This window comes from Phaenicophaeus curvirostris, chromosome 25 (assembly GCF_032191515.1).
Source record: "Phaenicophaeus curvirostris isolate KB17595 chromosome 25, BPBGC_Pcur_1.0, whole genome shotgun sequence".
Classification (NCBI taxonomy): Eukaryota; Metazoa; Chordata; class Aves; order Cuculiformes; family Cuculidae; genus Phaenicophaeus; species Phaenicophaeus curvirostris.
In genome coordinates this window covers 2,773,982-2,788,690 of record NC_091416.1, presented here as the reverse complement: position 1 = coordinate 2,788,690, position 14,709 = coordinate 2,773,982, and the positions used below count along the sequence as shown (strand labels likewise).

General features: G+C 53.2%; 2 protein-coding genes across 6 annotated transcripts in view; one reads left to right on the top strand and one right to left on the bottom strand.

The window, feature by feature from the left end:
* The window catches only part of CENATAC (centrosomal AT-AC splicing factor), a 365,184-nt gene that overhangs the window by 203,925 nt on the left and 146,550 nt on the right, over positions 1 to 14,709 (top strand). The gene's annotated exons all lie outside the window — the stretch shown is intronic.
* Positions 1 to 14,709, bottom strand: part of ZBTB16 (zinc finger and BTB domain containing 16) — a 64,613-nt gene that overhangs the window by 25,677 nt on the left and 24,227 nt on the right. For 4 of the 5 annotated variants that reach the window (XM_069876630.1, XM_069876631.1, XM_069876632.1 and 1 more), the window contains one exon: positions 6,665 to 6,762. In XM_069876630.1, coding sequence (XP_069732731.1) covers positions 6,665 to 6,762 — 98 coding nt within the window. Of the gene's footprint in view, positions 1 to 1,819; positions 3,186 to 6,664; positions 6,763 to 14,709 lie in introns of those variants that run through there. The other variant, XM_069876633.1, reaches the window with a different exon arrangement.

Here is a 14,709-nt window from a genome sequence, read left to right as displayed (position 1 = left end):
GTCATCCAACATCTGAGCTTATTATAACAGGGCTCAGAAAAAAAAAAACCACCCCGGCTCGGTGTTTGTTATTAAAGGGAGCAGGGCACATTGGAAAGCAGAGCATCCAAAGCTTGGGTCAGGGCTCTCTCCTCTCCCTCTCGCTTTTCCCTCGTGCTTTAACAACACCCATGGAAAGCACTGGCCTCGCTGAACATACACACAAGTTTGGGGAGGGTATTTTTAGCCAGCGGCCTCGTATTGCCTATAGGATATAGATATCTCGGGATGATCTTCCTGATGGGACGGGACTCCTCGTGCTGCCAAGTATCGGCGCGAGCCTCGCGCTCGGCACCAACCTCCCTGCCGTACATTTATATCCGTGTGAAGAAATTTATAGCTCCTGCCTAATAAAGGTCCCTGCGGTGAGAGGCTGGCGCGAACGGATGAGGAGCTGCTGCTTTTTCCATCCAGTGCTATCTGCACAGTCATCGCTGCCCTGGCCTCCCCCCCGTGGCAAGGTCAGCGCTGCCCCAAAGCAGAACGACGAGAAGGGGCAGGACTGAGCTTATTTAATTTCCCCTAAAAGAAATGCGAGGGAACAGCCCAGTGCTTGCTGGGATGGGCAGCGCTGCTGGGGTTTACAATAAATCATAGAATAACCAGGTTGGAAGAAACCCACCAGATCATCGAGTCCAAAACTTGGAAACTGGATGCTCAAAATGGTCATGGTGGGGATGCATGAAAGGGTCATGGTGAGCATCACAGGCAAACATTCCCATGAGAATCCCAGATGAACATCCTGGGTGAGCATTCCCATGAGAAACCCAGGTGAGCACCCCTGCGAGCATCCCAGGGAAGTACCACCATGAGCATCACCATAAGAATCCCAGGTGAGCACCCCCGTGAGCGTCCCAGGAAAGTATCGCCACGAGCATCACCATGAGAATCCCAAGTGAGCATCCCTGAAAAGTATCACCTTGAGCATCACCATGAGAATCCCAAGCAAGCATCCCTGTGAGCTCAGCTCGGGTGGGTGCACGCAGGGGCTGCCAGCTCCCTCCCCTCGACCCAGGCTCAGCAAGATGGGCCTGAAGACAGAGCCCATCTCCTTTTAGCTGCTCTCATCCCAACAGTCCCTCCCAACACCCACTCTCTTTGATTACTTTATTGGGGATGAGAAACAGGCTCTCCAGTTTTAGCACTTTGGATGATAGGAAGTAGTAAAAGGCCCCAAAGTGGCTACGAACACGGCTCGTTTGCCTGCTTTGCTGCTTCATTGTGGGGCTGCAGCCCCTTGGCCACTCAAAACGTGGCTTTCTCACCCCTCTCCCCGCAAACGAGCACGGCGGAACGAGCAGGCGCAGCAAACACCTTCTTCCATTTCCCAACAGATTTCCCAATGTACCAACCACGCCTGAGAGAGAAACCTGATGGGGCTGGGTCCAAGAGGCTGTGAGGACAGGGATGCTCTGAAAATACAACCACAGTCCAGGAAAAAGGGGGAAAAGGGGAAAGAAGAGCCGTGAGCATCTCTGGAGGAGGAGAAGAATGGGTAGAGGAGAAGAATCAGTGATTTCCTGCGGCCACACCAGGGATGAGAGTGGTGGGGGAGGACGGGCTGGCAACACCAGCGCCCTGGTCCTTCCCCACCACAGTTTCAGCACCCTGGCCCCGCTGGTATGATGTGACATCTATTCCCCTACCCTCCCCAGCACAGGGGATTAATGAAAATTTGGGATTATACATTATTAACAGACTGTAATTGTCAAGAAGGAAGGTGGAAGAGGGGGGAAAATATGGATTAAAAAAAATTGCCGAGTAAATTTATGCACTGTCGTCGCTTTACTACCTAATTAATTCAGTAATTTCAAAAACAATTTTATTTATGTTCCATTTACCACATCAAAAGTGCAAAGAGAAAAAAAGCACCAAACCACAGTGATGCTAAAATAATACCTCAAGGCATCTATTTTTAATCAGCGGGGGAAAAAAAAAAAAAAAGAAGGGAAAAAAAGAAGAGCCAGCCCCTGTTTCTATACAATCTCTGCTGGGCAGACCACCAACTCGGGGAGAGCAAAGCAGCCGAGCCCTCCGCGAGTGCCTTCCTGGCTGCCGAAAACAGAGCTTGTCAAAAAAAACCAAATCCATAATGGCCTGAGGCTCCTCTCCAATCTATTTTCTGCTCAGCTGGTTTTAAATGAAGTTATTATGAGTCATTAAAACACCCGCAAGCCTGTGGAAGTCAGCCAATTACAATTTTAAATTTAGCCTGTTCTCTACCCCATTCTCTTGTTTTCTTCTTTTGCCCACATCAAGCTGCTTTTTGATTTTTATTATTGCTGTTATTATTATTATTATTTCCCTTCTCCCTTGTTTCACACAAGTGGAGGAGACAGTCGTGAAAATCTCTGCTCTAAAACACGTATCAGAGAAACCCAAAAGGGCCAAAAAGAGCTGCAGAGCAGCTTGGATGTAGAGAGGGAAACAGCTTTGCCTCCTCCTTTTCCTAAAATGCCATCAAAAGGCCACGACTGAATGTGAGACACAAAGGGTTTCGAAGGTGAGGAGGGACCCAGCTTGGAGGGGGAGCGCTGGGGGCCCCAGGTTCTCCTGGTCGAGCATCCTCGAGTGAGCCTCAGCTCACAAGGAGGATGCTCCAGCGGCATCGCACAGGCTGCCCCAGAGAGGACCGAGAAAGCACCTGGAATTATGGAGCAAGGGCTGGTGGCGTGGATGGTGGGGAGAGCCACCAACATCATCATCCAACCTTTGCTAGAAGGTACCACCGACTCCCACGCCGCACGGCGATGGGTACAGCGGGTTATAGTCATGCTTAAAAAAATCCATGTTTTTTTTGCTCAGGAGCAAAAACCACTCAATTCCTTCCACAATTCCCCCTTTTCCTCCACCCTGCGAGCTCCTCTCGGCAGGGAAAAACCGACAGAGCCCATTGCCATCGCTGGCAGCCCCGCGCGGCGAGCGAGCGAGCACGGAGTGCGCTGCACAGCCCATAAAACTCCAAACAGCCTCCAGACACTCCTGCAATCGTCCTCCATCAAAACACTTTGTCTTGCATACAGAAATGCGGCGGGGCGCCGCGCAGAATACCAAATCAGCCCGTGACGGTGCGGGAGGCGGCTCCTTGGCAACCGGGTGGGGGCTTCGCAGCCGCGCCGCTCGACAGGAAACAAAATCTGTCAAGCCTGTTGGGCAAATGATAAACATTAGCGGTATTAAAGAAAAAAAAAAAACACAACCCAACCGCAAAAGCTGCCTAAATGGCTGGCGAGCACGCAGGGAGGGATGGGGAGCAATGGGGAGGGATGGGGAGCGATGGGGAGGGATGGGGAGCGATGGAGAGGGATGGGAAGCGATGGGGAGGGATGGAGAGGGATGGAGAGGGATGGAGAGGGATGGGGTGCGATGGGGGCTCTCCCCTCATTCCCTTCGCCACCCCAGCATCGTGACCTTGGGGGAACTTTGGGAAGTTTCCCCTCCTGGCAAACGCTGGGGGAAGCGGGTGGGCGGCGATGGTCACGGCTGTTCAGCCGTAGCGACACGGGGGGATGTGTTGGGGATGGGGAGCGCAGCAATGCGAGGGGTGCTGGCACCCCGCTGCGCAGCCCACCCTCAGCACCGAGGGGCGGCACCCAGAGGGGAGCAGGGAGAGCCGGCAAAAAATAAATATATTACATCAGGTAAGGGCTGGGGGGAGAAAGGAGCTGGCTCCGACCCAGCGGCTGGGTCCAGGAACCCAGCCAAAACAGGAGCTAAAAAGCAAACCATGTTCTTCTGGTCTCAGCTCAGGCTCTCGAGGCAGAGAGGATGGGGAGGGAGAGGGGGGGGCAGAGAAATGTATTTTTCATCAGCCAGTGTATAATTTATAAACAGCATTAAACAGTTTTTGTTTTCTTTCTTCCTCTCCCCCGTGTGCGCGGCTTGGCCGGCAGTCAAGCCTGCATTAATTTCTGCTGTGGGTACAGTGTGTTCTTGGATGCACATCTGCGGATGATCATAAACGCGGGAACGCTGGCAGAACATCCAGACCTGCCGGCAGGGCCGCTGACATCAGCCGGGAGCGAGCGCGGGACGCCGGCCAGCCGGGGAGGGGGGGCAGGCGGCCAGGAGCTGCTGTGGGGACAGCCGGGGGCGAGGGGGACACAGCCACCGTCTCCCCATCACCTCCATGGGGAGAAGGGGCGACGCTCCGCGGAGAGGCCACGGCGTTGGGATGAGCTGCTGGAAACGGGCTTGGGGAGGCGAGGGCTGGGATGCGAGGAACCCTCCGCATGCCCACGCCGGGTCCTGCTCCCCCAGCACAACCCATCTCATCACCCAACAGGACCTTGGTGTGTCCCTTCCCGCTTCCAGAGCACGTTTGGGTGGGGATGGAAGCTGCTGGTTGGGAGGCTGTGAGTGCCCTACACCAGGGGCTCCCGCAGGATGAAGAAGCAAGAGCAGGGAAAGGCAGAAATCTGCTTTTCTCCCTCTTTTCCAGGGGGGAACCCCATCCAGGCAGGATATTTGGTAGCCACCACCCCAAGACATGAGCCAGTGTGCCCAGCTGTGGGGAGGATGCCCGCAAAGCGAGTGATGGCATCGCTGGGATCAGCCTCCCCGGGGCAAATAATGGTGCTGCTCAACCACATCTCCCACCAGCCAGGCTTCTCACCTCCTTTCCTTTCATTTTTCTGGGAGAGGGGAACTCTTAACATCGTCTTTACTGGTTTTTGAAAGCGTGACTGCAGCCAGGAGCGGGTGGTGTCGGGGAGCACGTAGGGAAGGGCTTTGCACGGCATTAAGGGCTTTATATTTGCGCTTTATATTGGAGGGTAAACATTTGGCTGAATATTTACCTTCCACCTGCAAGGCTGCTGCGATAAAGCAGCCGAGCACCGTGATGTCACGGGGGGGGACCTCAACCCCCCTAGAGCTGGTCCCCACTTTGTTCCTTAATTTAAATGCACCTTCACCACGAGGGATATCCCATAAACTCTTGGATGGGGACATGTTTGAGATGCCAACCTCCCTTAAACCTTGTGTTTGCTGCTGAGGGAGGGCGTGCTGGGGGAGGCACAAACCATCCCACCACGATGCTTGCCCATGGGGCAAACTCCCAATTAAACACGGATGCGAAGACAAGCACCTTCGGAGAGCTGATGTACCGAAAACAAGGCGCTCCAGCACAACCTCGTTGCATCCCAGGCTGGTGAAGGTGGGGGGGAGGCGAGGGGAGAGGTGCAAAGGTCTCTTGCTTTAATAAATAACAGCGCTGGAATTCGCGGCGGCTGTTTGCAAGAGCAGGGCAAAGCTCTCCCTGCTCCCCGCCCTCGCCGGGTTGAAAAAAAAATAATAAAAAAAAAAATAATTAATCCTGCATGATGACAAGCTTGGCTCGGCGCGCACTGTACATACTGTACCCACAAAGCTGGCCACCCGCCAGGGACGGGCCACGAGCCAAAGAGACCATAATAAACACGAGCCGCGCGCGCCAGCACTGGAGGGGGGGGACCAGCATCCCAGGGAACAGCACCGGGTGGGGAACCAGCATCCTGCCCCACAGTATTTGTGGGGAGACATCCTGCACCCCAGTGTCGGGGGAAACGAGCATCCCGGGGACCAGTATTTCACATCCCAGCACTGGGAGAGGACACCACCATCCTGCACCCCAGAGCTGGGAGGGGACCAGTATCCTGCATTCCAGTCCTGGGAAGGACCAGCATCCTGTGTCCCAGCAGCCTCCAGCCCAATACCGAGGGGGACCAGCATCCCAGGGACCAGCATCCTGCACCCCAATGTTGGATGAAGACCAGGATCCTGGGGACCAGCATCCTGCACCCCAATGTTGGATGAGGACCGGCATCCCAGGAACCAGCATCCTGCACCCCAATGTTGGATGAGGACCAGTATCCTGGGGACCAGCATCCTGAGCCCCAGAATTATGAACATACGGGGGAAAAGAGATACAAATATATAAAAAAAATATAAAATATCTTCCTCGTGAAGCTCCCCCCAAGCAGTGCTTTGCCTGTGGTACCTGCCACCTGAAGTGATCTGCCCTCAAATGAGGGGGACAGGGATTCCCACCTGCATTCCACCAAAGAGGTCTGGTGGCCACCTGCATTTTATTCACAGCTGTCTGAGGGGCTGCACACCCAACAGGAACATCAGCCCACATTGACTTGCAGAGCACAAGCCTTCCCACCAGCGCAGTGCTCCAGTCCTTCCCTATCTATTTAATTAAAGGGCCTGCAACATGTGAACCTGCTCGTTACATTCATTAGGCAGAGGATGCCTAATTCCGCAGCAGTTTTGCTAATGAAACTGCGGCGGGCGCCTGTACGCGAGGAACATGATGCCAGGATGCTCACAGGAGCCGAAGCGAAGGCGACGCTCGTGCTACGAGCAGAGCCGGACACCAAGCAGCCATGCAGTATGTAGAGTTTGTTATTCTGAGCTGCTTAGCCCAGAAAATATTTCCCCAATTCGAAAACAGACTCCAAAAAAAAGAAAATTTAAATAAATCAAATTACTGGGCACTGGAGAACAACTTTGCTATGTGCTGTTCTGGGAAGGGTCTAGTGGTGCCGCATGCATTGCCTCTGGATGAGAGGCTGCAGCATCCCTGGATGAGCACGGAGAGCATCCCCCCCTCCCGCCCCGAGCATCCCTGCCAACCCACCTGAGTGAGCCAGTAAGTGCATTCGCAGCCGCAAGCTGTCCAGGAACCGCTTCCCGCACAGTTCGCATCCGTAAGTCTTCATCCCGCTGTGCAGCTTCCTAGGGGAGAAGAGAGAAGGGTCAGTCCTGTGTGCAGGGAAAGGTTATCCAAGACAATGCCTGGAAACTGCTGACATTTCAGGCAACCGATGCATCGCCCCAAATCAGTTCTGGTGTGAGAAGGGCATGGACAGGAGGTCCTGTGGGACAGCCCAGGGCTGTCGAGATCACCTTCTCCTGTTTGATGTTTGCTATCAGTTGGATTCTTTTAATAAACCAAATAAAACTGAATCTGGAGTTAATGCAAAGTATGGGTTGGCAAAGGTCTTCCTCGCGCAGCAAGTGTTTTTGAAAGGGAGACTGTACTCCAAAAAAAGAATTTAAGAGGTTGTTTATATGCGTTTCTAACTGAATCCCAATTTCCATCCAAATTCAGCGTGACACAGATCACAAGCAGAACCCTCACCACCAGCGAACAAACAGGAAACATGGCACTTGCCATTTCCTGGCCCCACGAGGCAGAGCCTGAGCTTGCGCAACCCCCCGGCTGCAGCGACAGAGCCGCATCGCCCATCCTGCATCACACCCCGGTGCTGAGCATCCTCAGAACCCTGGGGAGCAGGGGTGGGGCTCGGGTATCGCTCACAGCATCTCCCCCACCTTTGCCATCATGGGCAGCGGGTGCCGGGCTTGGCCACAACAGCCAAACCCATGTTGTTTCCCTCTCTTTGCCGTGGAGGTGTTGACGTTCTGTCTTCAGGTAGCAAAGGACCCGCAGCAGACAAGAGCTCCCTATCAAATAAGATAACCTTGAGCAGGCAGCATTTGCACTGACCTGGACAGGAGCGTTGTCCAAGGCTACGACGACGACCACCCAACCTCCACCTACCTGAAAGGAGGTTGTGGAGAGGAGGGAGCTGGGCTCTTCTCCCAAGGGACAGGGGACAGGACGAGAGGGAATGGCCTCAAGCTCTGCCAGGGGAGGTTCAGGCTGAACATTATGAAAAAAAATTTCACAGAAAGGGTCATTGGGCACTGGCAGAGTCTGCCCAGGGAGGGGGTTGAGTCCCCTTCCCTGGAGGGGTTTAAGGGACGGGTGGACGAGGTGCTGAGGGACATGGTTTAGTGATTGATGGGAATGGTTGGACTCGGTGATCCAGTGGGTCTCTTCCAACCTGGTAATTCTATGATTCTATGATCTCACTCCTCGAGCTGTCGCTGCCACCCAAGGGCGACCCCTTCCAAACCCATTTCCCCCCCAACTTATGGGAGCATCCCAAGGCTCATCCCAAAGAGCCACCACTGCTCCAAGCACGTGGAAGGACATCACGCAGCACCCGAAATGCCTGGAATGGGCACTTGTTGCTTTATTTCACCACGTCAGCTGGTGATAAATGGATGCTTTTGCAAAACAACCCAGCCCTCTGCTCGACAGCAGCACTGATAACAAGCCCCCAAGTCCCAAACGCTTCCAGCCAAGCGCGCTGGCTGCTGCCCGCCAGCCACACCTCGGTTCATGTGAGCCATTTGTACCGACGGGCTCGCGACAGGAGCACGTGCAACGTTTCAAAATCGGATGCTGTAAACAGAGAAGCATTTGTATGTGTTCGAGGAGTAACACAGCACATCGCTGTGTGCCGACCTCTGATCGCATCCACCATTTATCATCACTCTGCAACAAGACGAGCGTATTTTTATTGCCTTATTGCCAAAGACAAAACAGAAGCGGGCTTGTCCAGGGCTGGATCGACCTCCCCCTCCCTTCGCTGCTCCCGCGGGAGCGCTCAGCCCTGGACATGCCGTGCTGCAAGGACCACTCGCATGGGCTGGGCTGCGGGGAGATGTGGCTTTGCAGAAGCTTTATTTCCTGCCACCAACGCGAAGATGTTGCTTAACCAAGCCCCAGCCAGAGCATCTCTTGCAGCTGCAGAGGGTTTGGAGCCTCAAAGGTTCCCCTTGATGCACAAAGTCCAGCTCCCTTGGATGCAGCCGGCCCTGCATCCCGTCCCGTATCCCGCTTTGCAGGGATGCTGAACGGCAACAAAGCTGCTGGACCACAGAGGGGACCTCGTGATGTCTGCAGTGAGCAACCGCTATGGAGCGGAGAGGAAAAGAGCAGGAGTTGGTTTCAACTCTCCACTTTGCTGTATAATGTAATTATTAATCAGGCTTGTCCTGAATTCACTGTGTCATAGCGGAGGATTAAGAGTCATGCACGAATTCAGGCCAAGAAGGTTTACAATCCAAAGGATTTATCCGCCTTGCAAAAATAAATAACACACCAGCCTCCTGACAGACTCGTGCTGCCAAGAAGTCAGCTAAATAAGTGACAACCTTCTCATTTTGCATTTTTAATTAGGGACGTGCCTGTCACACCTCCCTGCCTTGGGCTGAGCTCCGTTCTGCACTCAGTGCAGGGTTTAAACCCCTTCGGTAGGAAAAGTGTGGAATCCTCTGTGCCAGCATTGCAGCACTCGCTTCTTGGAGGCCAGGACGCCCTTTTCCAGCGAATTGAAGTGTGTTTGGTTAATTAGCGCGAGTGAAACTTGGGATTTTTTGGTTATTTTAAAGCAAGCGTCAGGAAGCACAGCAGAAACCAAACAGGCTTCCTTTCTCTGCATCACCCAAGCCTATAGAAATAACAGCAAATACAACCTCGCTCCCAGCATGGAGCCCCAAAAGTCAGGGCAATCCAGGTGAAATTCCTGCTCTTGATCAGGAAGGGCAGGGATAGGACGAGGGGAACAGTTTTGAGCTGAAAGAGGGAAGATTGAGATGAGATCTTAAGAAGAAATGTTTCTCTGAGAGGGTGGGGAGGCCCTGGCCCAGGTTGCCCAGAGCAGGGGTGGCTGCCCCATCCCTGGAGGGGTTCAAGGCCAGGCTGGATGGGGCTTGGAGCCCCTGATCCAGTGGGAGGTGTCCCTGCCCAGGGCAGGGAATGGGACTGGATGGGCTCCGAGGTCCCTTCCAACCCATTCCATGATTCTATGCAATCGCAATCGCCTTCCCAGGCACAGCAATCTATTCCTGCCCCCATGATGGCGAGATGGACAATGAGAAATGAGTGTGGAGATACGATTCCCTCTCCCACCTTCCCCAGCAGGGAGAGGGGAAAACATAGAATCATAGAATCACCAGGTTGGAAGAGACCCACCGGATCATCGAATCCAACCATTCCCATCAATCACTAACCCATGTCCCTCAGCGCCTCGTCCACCCGTCCCTTAAACCCCTCCAGGGAAGGTGACTCAACCCCCTCCCTGGGCAGCCTCGGACAGTGCCCAATGACCCTTTCCATGAAAAATTTCTTCCTATTGGAAGAAATGGGAGCAAGGGAGAAGGAGCAATGAGCCTCTGTTCTCACTGGTCCTGAAAACCGACATCTCCATCCAACTCACGGACTGTGATTTCCCCTTGCTGCGTAACCTCCTCGTTGTTTTAGCGCACCGGGATGCTCACTGAGTAATTTATTTGCAATATCTCTATCAACAAATTTCCGCAGCAACAAAAGTTTTCCATTCGGCACCTGCTTATAGGACGATCTTATCGCTTGCCATCTTGCACAGTCCCTTTCAACAAGGTCTTAAAGCGCTTTATCTGCTCGGTTTCCTGGTAGCAAAATATGATTGAAATGTTCTATTTCTGCTCGCCGGATTAAGGAGATGTTGCAAAACGGCACAAAAACCTGGCAGATGTAAGCAAGGTATTACGGCTGCTCGGGCTGTTAAGATCTGAGGGGAAAGATCAATATGTGCTTCTGAAGTTGTGCCTCTAGAAAGAGGGGGAGAAGTTAAAGATGATAAAATACAGCGTTGCCCAGTGATGCTGCCCAAACTTGAATGTAAAAGAATAAACTGCATTATTATTCCAACCTGATGCTAAAACCACATACCACGTAATTCTTTTCTCCTGCAAGGTCCTTACAAGCAACTCAGCCAAGAAGATTCTTGTTGGATGGAAAGCAGCGGCAATTAAGAAAAGTGCCTCTTAAAAAAAAAAAAAAAGAAGACAGTTTTCCTCTGCAATTCCTTCCCGATGCAATGCTCGAGGCACACAGAAACATGAAGCAAATCGAAGCCTCCAGGTTGTGAGTTTTTTCCTGGAGGATGCTCTGGTGCAGAAGTTTGCCAGGGCTACGAGGATGCTCGTGGGGCACCCAAGGGCCAGGATTGAACTTCTTGAGCGTGGGCTGATGGGGAGGTTTGGCGAAGGGTTGTCCAGGCAGGATATAAACCAACCATGGGGCGATACCCCCTCCCCACCCAGCACCAGCAAACAAAAGCCAGGCGGGAGGCTGGCCCCTCGCAAGCTGCCGGTAATTAAAAAGGCCTGTAAATGCCCCTCCAAAAGCACTTCAAAGGGACGGCGACTCCAGCGAGACCGCGCGGTGTAAAAATTATGAGTTTTCCCCACAGGGTGCTTTGTGTGAAAAGGCCAGGATCGGTGGCAAACGCTGCTACCCGCTCCTGCTCCGTGGATGCAGGGGCTCAGTGGAGCATCCCGGGGTGCAGGTACCAGTACAACCCTGGCACCTAAGCACCATTGTAAGTGGCTCGTGATGCTGCCAGCAAACTCCTGCCCTGCCTGCTTGAAAACCTGCACAATCCCACCTTCTCCTACTTTTATTTAAGGTGCTCTGGTGTCCTGGCCCCTCCTCACTGCCCTTTTGGGAAGCGGAGAGGAGACCCCCTCCGCTCCGCACCAAACAAGACACATGGCTTTTGGCCGTTTGATTACTTTTAAGAGTGTATTTTTTTCCCCTCAAACAGAGTGAACACAATGGTTACGAAATTTGACAGAAAACTATTCTGAGCCACTTATTGCCTTAATGCGCACCTTTGTCCAACAGGCAGTTTTGACAGGAGCGATAAATTCCAAATTTATGTCAACAGAGCATATGTTGAACACCTCATTTCTGAGCTAAAGCGGCATGCTGCCCCATAAATCACCCTTCTGTTTGAAATGAAAGTAGATTACGGGCCCGTGTTATTGAGCAGTTAGAGCCACAGTCGTATAAATCAGAACTTTTAACTCCAGGCGATCCGTTCTGCAATTAACTAAAGGGCACTTTGTCATCTCCGGGCTGGGGCGCAGCTTGGCAGGGCGACCGCGGAAAGGCAAACCCCCTCATTGCCAGGGAAAGGCTCTAGCGTGGCAGAGCTTTGCTTGATACCTGTTGAAGAGGAGAATTTCGAGGCAAAGCCTGGAGCAGAGCACTTCCCACGTGGGAATGTGCAGCTCCACACCGCTGCCACGCAGCCCAGCCTGGAGAGATCAATGCCAACCGCCTTTGGAGGTTTGCACGTCACTGCCCACATCCCTCCTGATCCACGTTTTGGCAACCAGTTCAAACACAGCGGGAGGATCCCAAGGCTGGCGTGACGTATGCAAAACCTCAGAGTCCATATAAGTTAAAAGCGAGACAAAAATACGCCTTAACGCAACACAGAGAGCCTTGCACCGACTTGCAAGTGAAAGGAGCAGACAGAAATCAGTCCTTGGGAATTTTGCAGAAGGTTTGCTTGCATCTCCTGATGCCCATGCAACAGGTTGAGACTCTCGTCCCACTGTGTCCCACTCTGTCCTGCTGCGTTTCATAGAATCATAGAATCACCAGGTTGGAAGAGACCCACTGGATCATCGAGTCCAACCATTCCCATCAATCACTAACCCATGTCCCTCAGCACCTCATCCACCCGTCCCTTAAACCCCTCCAGGGAAGGGGACTCAACCCCCTCCCTGGGCAGCCTCTGCCACTGCCCAATGACCCTTTCCCTGAAAAATTTCTTCCTAATGTCCAGCCTGACCCTCCCCTGGTGGAGCTTGAGGCCATTCCCTCTCGTCCTGTCCCCTGTCCCTTGGGAGAAGAGCCCAGCTCCCTCCTCTCCACAACCTCCTTTCAGGGAGTTGGAGAGAGCGATGAGGTCTCCCCTCAGCCTCCTCTTCTCCACCCCATTGTGCCGTGTTCCACCCCATCCCACTGTGCTTCATCCCATCCCACCGCACTTTCCAGGGACGTAGAACCAGAAGATGCCGGGCTCAGCCCCTGAGCGTGGGCGTGGAGGGCGAGGGGCAGGTTACCACCCGCGGGAACAGCAGCGCTATAAAAAGCTTCAGACGCTAAGTATTTCCTTTCCTATAAAATATTCATTGCCGTGCGCGAGAGCCAGGGAGCAGAAACCTCAAGCGGTTCTAACTTTGTGCCGCAGCAATAACAGAGTTTTATAGGAGCCTTCTGATTTTATTTATACCGAGCTGTAACTGCGGTGCCCGCCGGAGGGGCGGCTGCCGGCCGGTGCGCGGCACCAAGCGCCGGGCAGGTAAACTGAGGCCAGCGCGGCTTCGCATCCCCAACACAACCAGGCTAGAGAATTCACCCAAATCCTCCCCACCGCCCAATTCTCACCCGCGTCCGGGTGAATCGATATGAAAATCAATTCATCCCCTGCTCTATTTTATCAAGATCCAACCGGCGGTGCCGCATCTCGCGGGAAGCCCAAGGTCAGCGGGCAGCGAGCCTCAAGCTCCACCAGGGCAGGTTCAGGCTGGACATTAGGAAAAAAATTTTCGCAGAAAGGGTCATTGGGCACTGGCAGAGGCTGCCCAGGGAGGAGGTTGAGTCACCTTCCCTGGAGGGGTTTAAGGGACGGGTGGACGAGGTGCTGAGGGACATGGTTTAGTGATTGATGGGAATGGTTGGACTCGATGATCCGGTGGGTCTCTTCCAACCTGGTTATTCTATGATTCTATGAGCTGCCTGCACACCCCGCGCTCGACATCCTCTGATAAGAGCTGAACATCCGCGCGGAGCAATGGGTGATTTCCCCCGACACGGTTATTTACGACGCTCGGTGTCGGCGCGGGACGTGGGGCAGGGGAGGCTCGGCTCCCGCGCAGCCACCGCTCGGCCCCCAGCTCCCAGCCCAGCGGATTAAAATAGCAGGGAGAGCTATTAAGGGCACGGGGAAGGGGGAAGGGAGCCGAGACCTTCCTTTCGGTTTAATAAATTAAGTAGGGGGAAAAAAAAAATAAACAAACTGCCCTCAAACCACCACTGCTCCGAAAAAAAAAAATTAAATAAATCTTACAGGAGCTGGAAATAAAGATTTTACTATTTCTGAGAGGAGGGAGGGGACAGCCATCAATAGAGAGCACTAAAACTCCCCGTCTGTACAATATTTATATTTACCATGAGCCAATTCATGAGCTTAAACAAGATGCGGTGCTGTGACATCATTTCATCACGATGCCAACGCTTCCCCTTCGCCCCAAAGCTGAGGAAAGGATCCTTCACCTTACATAAAAACCAAGCACAAAATGCCAAAAGCTCACTTTACTTCTTTTTTTAGACCATAAACAAACACCACTAACGGCTGCCCAAGGGCAGCAGCTCCCACTGGCCGCTCCCAACAGCCTCCCCAGAGCATCACGCGCTTCCAGGCCCACGGGCTGCGAAGAGAGGAACCGGCCACAGCAAACCGGGCTGCATAAAGATCATGACTATTATTTATAATTTATTCAAGTGCCCTGGGCTCAGGTCACTGTTATTCATTCAATAATCGTTATTGCATGCGATTTCCCCGGACAGAGCCTCCCCCCAGGAGCTCCCTTTGTGCACTTCATCCGCGGCACCTTCTGTCTTTGCCCATTCGAGCAAGGGGGTCCAGGGGCTCACGCTGGATGGGATGAATGTGGATGGGTGTCAGGTGGAGCGCAGGGAGCTTATCCTTAAAAATAATACGGCATTGTGACAAAAAAGCCGAGTGACCTTAGCCGAGCACATCTGCCGCAGCGGCAGCGCGATTATTCAGATGTTTTGATTCCTAATTCAGAAATAATAAGTGGTTCATGGATTCCAAGTTTAAAAATACATTCATCATCTGGTTTCCTTAGCAGCACGTGTGTGGCTGGGGTGCCAGCATCGTCCGCAAGGAGCAAAGCACCAGCCGTGGCCGCTCATCCCATCCGGGTAGGACACAGGGAAAGCGCTTGGCACAGCATCCTCTG